The sequence below is a fragment of the Protopterus annectens genome, chromosome 4.part1, assembly GCF_019279795.1.
Source record: "Protopterus annectens isolate FY-2018-M chromosome 4.part1, PAN1.0, whole genome shotgun sequence".
Taxonomy (NCBI): domain Eukaryota; kingdom Metazoa; phylum Chordata; order Ceratodontiformes; family Protopteridae; genus Protopterus; species Protopterus annectens.
Window position 1 is genome coordinate 998,021,198 of NC_056734.1, and position 13,609 is coordinate 998,034,806.

At 45.7% G+C, this 13,609-nt stretch overlaps 1 protein-coding gene across 3 annotated transcripts in view; it reads right to left on the reverse strand.

Moving 5' to 3' along the window:
- IQCG (IQ motif containing G) overlaps positions 1-13,609 on the reverse strand; it is a 1,934,505-nt gene that overhangs the window by 1,508,072 nt on the left and 412,824 nt on the right. The window contains exon 1 of one of the 3 annotated variants that reach the window (XM_044070700.1): positions 11,752-11,871. The exons of the other annotated variants lie outside the window; for them this stretch is intronic. Within the exon in view, the coding sequence (XP_043926635.1) occupies positions 11,752-11,856 (105 nt within the window). The 5' untranslated portion in view covers positions 11,857-11,871. Of the gene's footprint in view, positions 1-11,751; positions 11,872-13,609 lie in introns of those variants that run through there. 3 annotated transcript variants of the gene reach the window in all.

Genomic DNA, 13,609 nt, shown 5'->3' on the forward strand with positions numbered 1-13,609 from the left:
GACATTGGAGACCTACAGACACTAGATCCTACCCAGTTTGGCTTTGTCAAGGGCAGATCCTGCCTTTTGAACCTGGTTGACTTCTTCAAAACAGTCACCAAAGCCATAGATGAAGGGAAGGTAGTCCACACAGCCTATCTGGACCTAGCAAAGGCATTTGACACAATACCCCACTCGGGCATCATAGATAAGCTATTCAGCTTAAATATAAACCCCTATGTCACAAGATGGGTCGCAAACTGGCTCAAAGACAGAACCCACAGAGTGAGAGTTGCTGGAGCCATGTCAGACTCGAAACCAGTCACAAATGGCATCCCACAGGGTTCTGTCCTGGGACCACTCTTGTTCGGTATATACTTTTCCGAGGTACAGGCAAACGTGGGAGGACTATGGCTCACCAAGTTCGCAGACGACTGCAAACTGGGCGCCATAATCAACTCTTCAGCTGACACAAACATCCTTCAGAAAGGTCTCACAGAGACAGATAACTGGTGCCGGCGCCATGGTTTAAACTAAATGCCAAAAAATGTATAGTCATACCCTTTGGCAAAAACAATGTGCCCACAAATTACCACATAGGCAGAAACCCATTAAGTACAGAGAAAGTTATTAGGGATCTGGGGACCCAAGTTGATAGCAATCTCTCCTTTGAAAACCACATTGCCAAAGTGGTTAGAAAGACCTTCTACACAGCCCACCTCATCATGAAGGGTTTCACATCTAGATCAAGAGAGGTAATCGTGCCCCTTTATTCATCCCTCATCAGGCCCATCATAGAATACAATGCCCCTTTTGGGATGTACCTTACCCGACACCTGCAGCAATTAGAAAGACCCCCAAAAAGTATCTCACCAAGATGATCAAGGGTCTCAAACAGATGCCATATGCTGCTCGGTTAAAAAAACTCCAGCTCTACTCAGTTGCATACCGCCTACTTCGAGGTGATCTATGCCTGACATACAAAGCTATGTCAAATCCAGAATTAATGGACATGCTCCACCTCAGTAAATCTAAATCCCTTAGAGCCACATGCTCGAGGGACTTGAACCTCAGCACAGAAATAAATAGAACTTGCTGGAGGGACAGGTTCATAACCCAGAGGCTCCCTTCGCTCTGGAATAGAATTCCAGTTCATGTGAGGCAGAGCACCTCACTGAATCTCTTCAAGAAGAATCTCGATAGGTGGATGGGGGATCGTAGGTTTGTCCCAGGGATTACTCCCGTGTCACTATTAGACAGAGGCACAGTAAACTAAACCTTAAAAAGGGCACAGTGTACTCAAATCAAGGGGTGGCGTAAGCCATACAGAATCGGGCTAGGCTTATAATTGCCCCAGGGCAGGTAGCCTAGTATGAACCTATGAACCTATGAAATTATGTAGCCCAGGAGCCTGAGGTATTGCCTTGCAGTCATTTCTTTGGTGTGAAGAACCAAAAGCAGATAATGTGTCAGGCTTTCCACCTTTTGAGGAGAAAGGTAGGCTTTGACAATGTCTGTTCGAATCCTGCACCCCAGGAAGACTATGTCTTGTGTAGGTTCCAGTTGGGATTTTTGGTAACTGATCTGAAACCCTAGGAACTGTCAGAGTGCAATGATTTTTTGTAAGTGTAGCAGGAGGGACTGTTTGCAGTCCCCGTGAATGAGCAGGTCATCCAAATATGGGAATATTTGGATCCCTTGTATCCTGCAGAAGGCAATAATTGGTGTCAGACATTTGTTGAAGACTCTGGGTGCAGTGGAAAGCCCAAAGGGCAGGGCAGGGAATTGAAAGTGAGAAGATGCCACTGAGAACCTTAGTTATCTTCTGAAGCTGGGCCTTATGGGGATGTGGAGATAGGCATCCTTGATGTCCAAGGTGGCCAGGAACCTTTGAGGGAGGAGGAGCGGGAAGAGAGTTGACAATGTAAGCATCCCAAATGTGGGTACATGAAGAAAGAGGTTCAGATGTGAAAGGTCTAGAATTGGCCTCCATGGTCCATCTTTTCTTGGAACTAGAAAAATCCTGGAGTAAAAGCCTTTTCCCATAGCAAACTGTGGGACCAGCTGGATGGTACCTTGAGCCATAAGGTTGTCTAGCACTAGTTTTAAGAGGGGAAGTTGTTCTTTTGGGGGCTGGGGAATTCCCTTTCTCTTTGGTGGAATGATCAAGGTCATGAAGCACAAGTGTTCTATTATTGAAAAGAACCCACTTGTTTGAAGTGATGAGTCTCCACACTTGGAGGCAGTGAGAGGGACATAAGGAGAGAAGGACAGAGGGAGGGGGTGGGGGGGTCAAGATTGGCAGGTAATCACATTGTACCTGCCCTGTCTTGAAAGGGCATCTTCCGGCTGGCAGATGGTGTGGCTCTAGTAAGAGTGAATTGTTTTCTGCTGGTTTTCCTAGGCCTAGAAGAGGGAGCAGGCGGTGAGTGCTTTCTGATGACCTGAGTTTTTGAAGGATAATTTCTTTGACACTTTGGAATTGGGGATACCAGTAGATGCTTTAAATCTTGCATCGCATTCCCTTTTTGTTGCAAGGACTTAAACAAGTCTGCAACCTTTGCTCCAAATAGGGCTGAGTTGTCCAAAGGAGCATCTACCAGCTTAGCCCTAAAATCATCTGGTAGGGGCTGAGGGCATAACCAGGAGTACATTCTAAGGGCAGATGCTGATGCTGCTGACCTGGCTGAGGCCTCAGCAGCATCATAGCTGCACTTGATAGAGTACCTGTTAACCTGAGAAGAAGTCAGGGAAACATGGGAGCACAGCTGAGCTTTGGCTGTTGAGTCTGAGGAATTAGACAGTTATTTGGAAATATTCTCCAAAAGGGATAAAAAAGAAGTTATGTCTTACCATAACGTTCCATCTGTGTTGTAGATCTTTGTTCATTCATTACAGATAGGACCTCAGTTCTGTCCTCAGAACTGATACGGATGTTTCCCAGCTCACGCAAGCCAAAAACTCTCAGCTAAGAACCCACCCACAATGCCCCTCTCCTAGATACTCCAGATCGAGTTTGCCTGCCCTAGATAAAAGATGTAGTAATAGAAAAAATAGTAGGAGGCTCTGTCTGAGCAAATACCCTAACCAGGAGTTCCTAAAGTCCAGGCAGGGGGAAGGAGGGAGGGAAGTAATGAATGAACAAAGATCTACAACACAGATGGAATGTTATGGTAAGACATAACTTCTTTATCTGATGTTGTAAATCTTTGTTCATTCATTACAGTCAGGACCAAGTCCCCAGCTACGTGAGTCCTGGGTGGCCCTAAGGAAGGATATTCCTGAGCACCATAGAACCAAAAGATACTCGTCCCCTGGAGGCCAAATCCAATTTATAATGAGATATAAAGGTATGAGGTCTTACCCAAGCGGCTGCTGCACATGTATCATCCATAGAGGCTCTGGAATGAAGAGCTAGAGAAGTAGCCATAAATCTGGTAGAGTGAGCCTTTATTCTGGAAGGTAAGGGTAGCTTATTCTGTCGGTAGATAAAGGTAATGATGTTTCTAAACCAAGAGGATAAAGTCACTTTGGAAACAGGTTTACCCAGTCTGGGTCCTGCAAAGGCCACAAACAATTGATCTGTTTTCCTGAAAGATTTAGTCCTGTCCAAATAACAACAAAGCTGCTGGTGCACATCAAGGGTGTGCAAAAGGTACTCCCCTCTATTAGAATTCCTTGGGAAGAAACCCAGCAGGTCAATAGATTTGTTAATGGAAAAGCCAGAAATGACCTTGGGCAAGAAGGAAGGGTCAGTACAAAGGGACACCCTATCCATGTGTAAGATCAAGTAAGGACTCTTGACACTCAAGGCCTGCAGCTCAGATACTCTTCTCGCTGAGGTGAGTGCTATTAGAAGTATGGTTTTCCATGAGAAAAATTTTCAAATCACATGAATCAAAGGGCTCAAAGGGAGAGCCTGTAAGAGATTGAAATACCAAAGTCAAGTCCCAGTGTTCTAAGGGAGGCTTGACCGGAGCTTTAACATATAATACTCCCTTCAAAAAGGTCTTGCATAGGCGGTGTGATGTAACTGAAGAATTATCAAGACCATTATAAAAACTGGCAATAACTGCTAAATGTACAGTGATCATTGAAGCTGAGGCTTCTGAATGTAGAAGAGAAGTCAGGTATTGTAGAATCTTTTGAATAAGCATAGAGAAAGGGTCTAAGTTCTGGTCTTTGGCCCAAATAGAGAACCCAGTCCATTTACTAGAATAAACCTTTCTAGTGGAAGGTTTGTGTGAGGCCAGAAGAATTTCACGAACAGTAGATGGGATGTCAGGCAGCCTGGCAATCATTGGAAGTGGAGGAACCAAGCTGTGAGCTTGAGACTGTGCAGGTTTAGATGAATCAATCCCTGAGGATGGGATAACAGGTCCTGGGAATGATCCAGGATCCACGGACTGTGAATCAGATGAGGCCATAGAAATGGGAACCAGACTTGACGTGGCCAGTAGGGAGCAATTAGGATCACTTTGCTTTTCAACCTCTGGGCTTTCTGGAGAAATTTTGGAATGAAGGGAAACGGGGGAAAGGCATACAGAAGACCCGGGGGCCAATCGTGCATTAGAGCGTCCCTCAGTGGTTCCCCCTGAGGGGGGATCAAGGCAAAATAGCTCCTGCATTTGTAGTTCGGGGGGAAGCAAGGCTTGCCCCAATGTCGGAAGATCTGAGCTGCTATTACAGGGTTGAGGGACCACTCATGAGGCATCAGGATGTTCCTGCTCAGATTGTCTGCAATAAGTTTGGAACTCCCAGGAATGTGCATTGCTATAAGAAAGTGATTGGAAGCTATTGCCCAGTGCCAAATCCTCATGGCTTCCTGACACAGGGGGTAAGATCTGGTTCCACCTTGCTTGTTGATATACCAGATGACTGACATGTTGTCTGACTGAATTGCAATGGTCGCCGAGGGTAGAGATGCATGAAACGCTTGCAACGCTAAGAGAACTGCCCTCAGTTCCAGGACATTTATGTGCAAGTTGACCTCAATGGGGGTCCAGGTGCCTTGGACAGTCTTTCCCTGAAAATGCCCTCCCCACCCTAACAGTGAAGCATCTGTGGTCACCGTGGCCGTGGGTTGGGGAAGACAGAATGGTAGACACCAAAGATTCTTTTGTGGCTCCATCCACCATAGCATTTCTTCCTTGCAATGGTTTGTAAGGCATATCATGTGGCTGAGTGGGTGGGTTAACAATGACCATTGTGTGGAAAGGAGCCACTACAGGATTCTTATGTGCAGTCTCTCCAGTGGTACTAAAGTAATGGCAGCTGCCATGGTGCCCAAGAGTTGCAGTACAAGATGTGCTGGTACAAACATGTGAGGAAGAAGGTCTTGAATTTGGTGTTTTATTTTCAAAAGCCTGTGAGGGGGGATAGAAGCTTGACAGGATGTTGTGTCAAAGACCGCTCCAATAAATTCCAGTGTCTTCATTGGGGACATCTGAGATTTGTCTTTGTTGATTGTAATCCCCAAGCAGAGAGCGAGACCTTGAGTGTAAGAGAGGCTGTGGACTAGGAGATTCCTGGTCGGAGCGGTAAGGAGCCAGTCGTCTAGATAGGGAAACACCTGGAATCCTTGTAATCAAAGATGGGCTACCACAACTGCCATACATTTGGTGAACACTCGGGGGGGCTGTCGAGAGACCGAATGGCAGTGCCCTGAACTGGAAATGATTGGCTGCCAGCCAGAAGCGGAGAAACCACCGGGAGCGGTGAGCCATTTTTATGTGGTAGTTCGCATCCTGTAGGTCTACAGAGCACATCCAATTGTCCCTCCCTAGGAAGGAAAGAATGGACTGTACTGTGACCATCCGGAAGTTTTCAGGTTTGATAAATTTGTTCAGTAGGCTGAGATCCAGGATTGGTCTCCAGTCCCCTGTCTTTTTTGGCACTAAAAAGAACCTTGAGTAAAGCCTGGATCCTGTCTGTTCTGGTGGGACTGGTTGGATGACTCTTTTTCTTAGCAGTTTTTCCATTTCTAAGGCTGCTAATTTCCTCTGATTGTGTGGTACATCAGAGATTTGTTTGACAGGTCTGGGAGTTAAGTCGAATGGTATTTGGTAGCCTCTGGATATTATTCTCTGCACTCAAACATCGGTAGTAATAAGATGCCAGGCTGGTAGATGCAGAGAAACATCCAGAGGAAAGCAATCGGGTCACTACTCAGGAGCGCTGGTAGGGTCTGCCAGAGAAAGAATCTCTGGCTCCCTGGTATGCAGACCCCCTCTACACTGAAAGGGGCGTCTTCCATATGAGTTGCCCCCTCTGCCCTGGGGGGATTGTTCACCATGAGTGTCACAAAAGGATCCTTAGAATTTCTTGAACCATATCTTTCCTCCCTTCTGGTTCCTGGAGAAAGACCTCTGGGGGTTGGAAAAGCACATGCCCACAGCAGACAAGGTCTTTCCGTCTTTCTCACTACGTGCAAGTGTGTCTTGCACCTTGGATCCAAAAAGTGCAGATTCGTCAACAGGTGCATTGACGAAGGAAGATTTAAAGGGGTTTGCGAAGTCACACAACCGCATCCAAGCATTACGTCTCATGACAACACCAGATGCGGCAACTCAAGCTGCCCCCCCGGTGGTGTGAGATATCAAACACATCGAGGAGTTTGAGATGGATTCTAGGGTAGCTAGCTGTGAGGCAACAGTGTCATGCAGTTCATCAGGCAGTATCCCTACCAAAGAGGAAGACATTTCAGAAATTAGGTCTCTTTGGTGGCGAGTAAATTGTGCCAGATAATTCAGCAACTGAATGGCGAAGGTTGCTGAAGCATAGGTCCACTTCCGTAGTCTGTCCATGGTCCAGGACTCCCTGTTTGGAGGATGGACAGTGGAACTATCTTCTGCCAGTTCCCTCTTGGTGGCCACCGCCACAACCATAGAATCAACTGTCAGCTGCTTGGACCAGTAGGACTGGTCTTCAGGTGTAGATAAAATTTTGTCCGGCCTCCGGAGGACAGGTTCTACATTGTCCGGGGCCTTCCAGGCATGCTGCACAATTAGTTTAACAAAATCATCTGCTGGTGGGGTCACCCAGGAAGTAGATGGCCAGGCATGGAAGGCCTGCAGAAACACTGATCCCTCAGCAGAAAGGTTACAGGACTTCCATTCCCCTGCTGTTTGAGGATTTTGAGAAAGTCTCAGAATGAAACGTCATCTGAGGGAGAACGTGGGGACCCTTCCCCCTCATCACAATCAGTGTCTTCTGAGACAGATTCCTCCAGGGAGTCAAGGTGCTTCCTCTTGCACTGTTTCTTCTGGGGTGGCTCTCCAGTGGGATCTTCTGAGGAGGACTCCAGAGAAGGGGTTCCCTTCACAGGGGGTTCTTGTGACTCCCGTGCCCGGGGACCCAACATAGCGGGTTGGGAGAGGTGCATGCTAGGGGAGGTTTCTGATACTACTGTCCTAGGTGCTGGCTGTGAGCCTTTGGAATGAATGACCCTTTCAATCACCTGTACAGCAGGTCCACTCAAGCCCACTTCCAGTTGAGGGGTTCTGAGAGAACTGGAAGCCATTGGAACCATGGACAGAGACGGTGCCAGCGAGAAAATAGGTGCTGGATTTGGGACCAAAGTACAGATGGTCTAGACACTGCTCCGAGAAAGCATCAGCTCGATCGTAGTCAATGCAGCAAAGGTGGTTGGTGCCGACAGGGGAGACACTGCTGTCGGAGCCGAGACAGTAAGTACCAAAGCGGACATCGGTACCTGGAACAGGGTGGATGCTGGAGGAGGATAAGCAGGGGAAGATGAGGTAAAAGATTCCGAGCCAGGAGGGATGGAATGTCTAGCTGGAATGGGCAATCCCCTAACTGCCAGAAGCTGGTCCACAACCCGCACTAGGTCTAGTACAAAAAAACTCCTAGTGGATCTAAAGGAGGCTGCTGAAGGGGAATCAGGTCTTTCTAGAAAGGGGCTAAACCTCTGCCCCAAGAAAGGGTCGTAAGTTGGAGAATATCTTGTCCTTGGGAGGCATTTGAATTTTGGAGCTGATGGAGCAGAAGAAACTGTCGGCACCATGGCCAGGGATGGTGCCAAGGCATGTACAGTCATTGGAGCCCATGGAGCCAAAGAAGCCGTCGGCACCGAAAATGGGGATGGTACCAAGGCATGTACAGTCATCGGAGCCCATGGAGCTGAGGAAACTGTCGACATCATGGACGGGGATGGAGTCGAGATATGTATAGTCATCTGAGCTGATGTGGGAACCAAGGACGGCAATGAAGTCAGTGGTGCCATGGATGGAATTGAAATAGGAGTAAATACCATGGTCGGCACTGAGGGAGAGGACACAGATCCTGATGCCGAAGAGGTCTGCACTGAGGGTGCCGGTGAAGCATGGAGCCGACTTGGTTCCATAACTGACAGAGATATAGGAACTGAGTAACTCCATTTTTCCTTATATTTTTTAGTCTTAGGAGGGGGTGAGACCTCTGACCCAGATAAAGCCTCTGGGAAAGGTGTCTTGAGTAAACCTTTTAAAATAAGTTTATTCTTACATTCTGCTAGTGTTTGATTATTAAAACTAGCACAAATGTCACAATCAGCTTTAATATGATCCACGCCCAAACAGTAGACACAACGGACATGTGTATCTGAGTTAGGCATCTTATGTCCCCACTTGTTACACTGTTTAAAACCCAACTTAGCTTTGTCTGACATGGTAAGGAAACAATGCTATCCTATAGAAAAAATAAGGAAGAAAATACCAGTGATGTTATGGTAAGGAATACCACTAGTAAAAAGGGAAGGCCTGTCAAAGACAGGAGAGAGGGACAGTAACAAAAAGGGTAAAAAATTAAATTACCAAGGAAAAGGGTAGAAAATAGGCCTAGGTTATAGGCGACAGTGAGAAAGGCTAACTTGGCTAAAAATGTAGTAATTTAGAAGAAAAAACTGTCATAAAATCAACACTTTACTACTTAGCTTTGAGAGAGATGGCTAACACGTCTGACTAGGAATGTGGCAAACAAGATCTGGAGTATCTAGAAGAGGGACATTGTGGGTAGGTTCTTAGCTGAGAGTTTTTGGCTTGCGCGAGCTGGGAAATGGCCGTATCAGTTCCTAGGATGGAACCGAGGTCCTATCTGTAATGAATGAACAAAGATTTACAACATCAGATGCATATTTAGACGTGTGTCTGGTAAATGATTGCTCTGAAAGCCAGAGTTGCATATGTGTACATCTTCTTCCCCAAACACTCCATGGTTTTGATGTCCTTGTCAGCAGGGAGTAGGGTAATAGAAGGCAGTAGTTTTGAAGCCTTGTCAGTGGAGATAGAAATGGTGGCTGGGTCTGCAGCTGTGTATTTTACTAGAAATGTTGTCTCAGGGACTTTATAAAATCTATCAGGTCTGCATGGAGCTGGGGGTTGGGAGTCTGGGTTCAAGGATGCTGCTGGAAAAGCATCCAGAAAGGCTAGAAGAATGGGAGGAACAGCAGTCGGGGCTGGGAAGTCCAACTGGATGAGGTCATATTACCTTTTTTGTACCTAAATCATCTCAGATGATTCCCACTTAAAATGTTCCCTTATTTTAGCTATAGTTTCCCCAAAGGTTAGATCTTCTGCTGGGGAATCTGCATCAACAGACTCTTTCTCTGGGGAGCCATATCCAAGTGGGGAAGGGAGCCGAGAGGTATAGGAGAGAGATTCTTCAGAAGAAGAATCAGAGTACTCTTTCTCTTCCATCTGAGAAAGTTCTGAGGCCTGAGGCCTAAGGCTCAGATTTGGAGGAGGGATTGTGGAAGTCCCAGGTGCAGTAGGCCGCAGGGCCATGAAAGGATTAAATAGGCTTTGAGAGAAAGCCTGCCAATCTGGTAGACTTTCTGTAGCAGGGGATACATGCTTCCTCTTCTTCTTTTTGAGTGATGGCCTAGCAAGCATCTGAATAGAGGAAGGCCTAGGGTTGGACAATTGCAAAGGGATGGAGGGATCCGACTGTCCTGCCAACAGCCCTCATTCCCCCTCGGTGTCGGAGACCGACGCCTGTAAAGCCTCAGTGGACGTGCCTTCCGTGCAAGACTGTGCGGCTTCTAAAGAGGTACCCCCTATATCTGGGGTGGCAGAGCCCGAATGTTCAACCAGGCTGACATCGGCCACAGGCCGAGCATTGGACAGTGGAAGCACAGCGACAGTAGCAGGCCTTGCAGTCTTGACCTTCTTTGGTGGTTTGGCAGGCAAGACAGAAGAATCCTCCATACCTAGCGCTGTTTAAGACATTGGTTCTCTAAGTATAAGTTGAGCATGTAGAGTCGGCTACATAGAGCTTTGAGAACAAAAGCCTGGCAGATAGGGCAGGCCTTGTAGTCATGTGATTTACCCAAACAAAACAAGCAAAATCGTGGGAGTCTTTGTGTTGTATTTGACAGGCGTACTTGCACTTGCCCTTTCTGGATGACATCAACAAGCATTAGAAAACAATGACTGAAAAGAAAGTTCCCCAACAGGATACTTATCTGAATTCTCCAGAATCCGACTGCCGGGAAGGCAGGAACACCTGACATTCGACTAGCAGCTGAGTTCTGGGGCCTGGTGCATGCAGACATCACTTTTATGGCCCAACGCTCTGCCGGCCACGTCAGACATCCCATGCACCATACAGTGACTGAAATCTTTTGTATACTGGCTGGACATTCGGGTAGCCAGAGGAGAAACCCCATATGTACAGAATATTGCAACATGTGAACCGAAGGATATCTATCATATTAACACTACAAACTAACATATGGCTAAATATATTATAGTTACGTCTAATTTTTATTGTGCTCTAGCTCAGAATGATATTGTGCATTCTTTGTGTTCCCAGATAACATTATGATGTCCTGCACTCTCTTAAAGGATCTTCTTTCCACTCATTTAAAATAGAAATACTTAGAATTACTGCTTACTTTCAGAATCTCTAGTCATATAGGTTCATATGTTCATTAATTATATTGCAGTTACTCTCAAGTTTTCTTAGCCTTCTTTTTTCAGACACTATAATAAAAACTCATTTATTTCAGCATAACAACAGCCTAAAATTAAACTGACTTTTTAAGCACTAAGTCTTTGTTAGCTTCAGGTAATTTTACAGGTACGATTGCCACCTTCATTCATCTAGCCAGAAAGAATACTGCATTCACATCAATCCACTCTCACCTGCTCACCTAACTGTAACAACAAAGCTAGACTGCCTCTTTATGGTATGTCTGAAATCCCAAACACTCAATAGGATTATAGCCCCTGTGAGATGAAAAGATGGCAGAACTACAAGCACCTTACTATCTAGGCATTTCCTTGGCCACAAATATTACATTTAATGCACTGTATAGTACAAGTGCTTGGTAGACACATTTTTGAAGAAAGTGTGAAATTTCATGCAAACTGAGAAAGTTGAAAAGCACTAAAATGTTAAAAAATGTCATGTAAATCCTACTTGTCCATAACAGATGATGACAGAATTTCTTCACTGCTGCAGTAGCCTAGGGGTATTGTCCTGCCAAAAACCAGCTTGCAAAAGGCCTAACTCGGGTTCCGGCGTGTAGATCGCTAGACATTTCAATGGGAGCTACAATGCCGAAATCAAAAGGCAGCAGCACAGCTAGACTGTAGAGCAATGCGGCTTAAAGTCAGAAATGCAGTGGAAATCAACACTGCACAAAAATCCAGCACATTATGAAAATCCCTAACGAAAGTTAGGGGGCTGTTTCTTGACAGTGGAAACAGCAATGGTAGACAAGTGATCATTGAAAATCAGTAACACAAGTAACACAGCAATAAATCATACCTGCAATGTCCACAAGGCAGCAAAATCCACAAACGACAGTCCCATACAAAAGAAATGCTGAATTCTGCTGTAGAAGTGAAGATTAACATCGCCAAGTAATGACATCCTACTAAGCTGTAGCTGCAGTTGGTAGAGCCATGAGCCCATGCATGCAGATACACCGACTGGTAACCTAGCAACATCTGAAGTGTTGAAGTCCTAAACATAAACCTCCCCAGATTATCACATAACTGGAGAGATATGTAAAATATATCCAGAGGTTTGCCCCAGATAATGTGGCCATTACACATAACAATGTGGTGCACTTGCAATGTAATATCAGAGCATGATAAAACTGAAGTCAGAAAAGAACAGCAGACATGTGAGTTTCAGACCTCATACACATAAGATACGGCATGCTACTGCCTACAACCTGTTATGCTGTCACCATAGTACATCAATCTGGCCAAAATGAGTCCTTATTTCTGGGCCATAGCCCACCTGTAGACACAGTGCACACATGTTGTACTATAAGACGCAGAGAAAGAAATGCATAAATACAGAAATAAATAAATAAATCACATTCAGTCATTTGTCTCCACAGTATAACAGCCATCAGGTGAAGAGGAATGTAGAAAACAAGGCAGTAGATAGGCTACAAATAATGTACCCCAGCTACGACTGTCTAGCCCTATCGTTCATTGGGAATGTATTCCCCATACTACTTTACAAGCTGGATAGTTGGTACATACTAGACTACTTGTCGGGGTTAGTGACAACAGACCCCTCTAACATGTCAGGATGTCAGGACACAACACTTTCTACAAGGCAGAAGACAACCATGGCCATTACTGTCTACCTAACAGTACAGTAGCAACCACTATGTAAACTATAACTGCAAAATAGGAGAAGCATAGTACATATGGCGCACACAGTAGTATAAACCCACCTCACCTACCACGGCAGACTGTAGAGTAGTGGAGCAGCACGTGTGTCATTGTAGGGGTTAGACAAACCCATCCTATGGCAGTTGCAGATAGGGTAAACACATATGTACAGGCAGGTAGGCAAGAAAGGGTGCTATACAGGGAAACATCCCTAAGTACTTTCTGTATCTGAAAATGAGATTGGGCACCATATTCTGATTGGTCAAGACAGACAGCAGGGTGTTAAAGGGGCACTGTGCAGTAAATGCAGTGTCAGTAGTGTAGTCATGCAGGTCAAACACCTATTGGTCTGCATATCGCTGACTGTTCTAGAGCTGTTTGATTTGGAAATACAGCATACCTAGCAGGGGATATTGAAACAGCAGAGTGGAGTGCACAGAGCTACAAAGTGCCCATTGTGGCAGAGAGAACTTGTTAGGACCTCTACACCACAAGGTGGTGTACTTCACAGTTCACACAGTGACATAGTGGCCTATACCTAAGCGACATTCATGTGCTGTGCCCTTGGTACCCCCACCACAACCAGGATTATTCCCCTGATGTACTACCTAATGACACAGAAAACAGTCAGCATACAACAATTTGTGGGATATGCTTAAGGGAATGGCTGCAGATCTAGGATGCACCTTTCATCCATGCTACATCATGACTGATTTTGAGAAGACAGCGATCCATGCTAGGCATAAGGCATTCCCCAAGAGTATTTTGAAGGGTGGCCTCTTCCATTTTGCCTAGAACATTTGGTGGCAAATCCAGCATTGTCATCTTGTGGCCTTGTTTGGTACGGGCACTGCATTCTCAATAGCCATCTGCAAACTGATTGCATTGGCATTCCTACCAGTAGATGATATTGTCCCAGCATTTCTGGAGATTGTGACTACACTACCAGACTGTGCTAAGCCCATAGTGACATTTCTGGACCATCATTATGT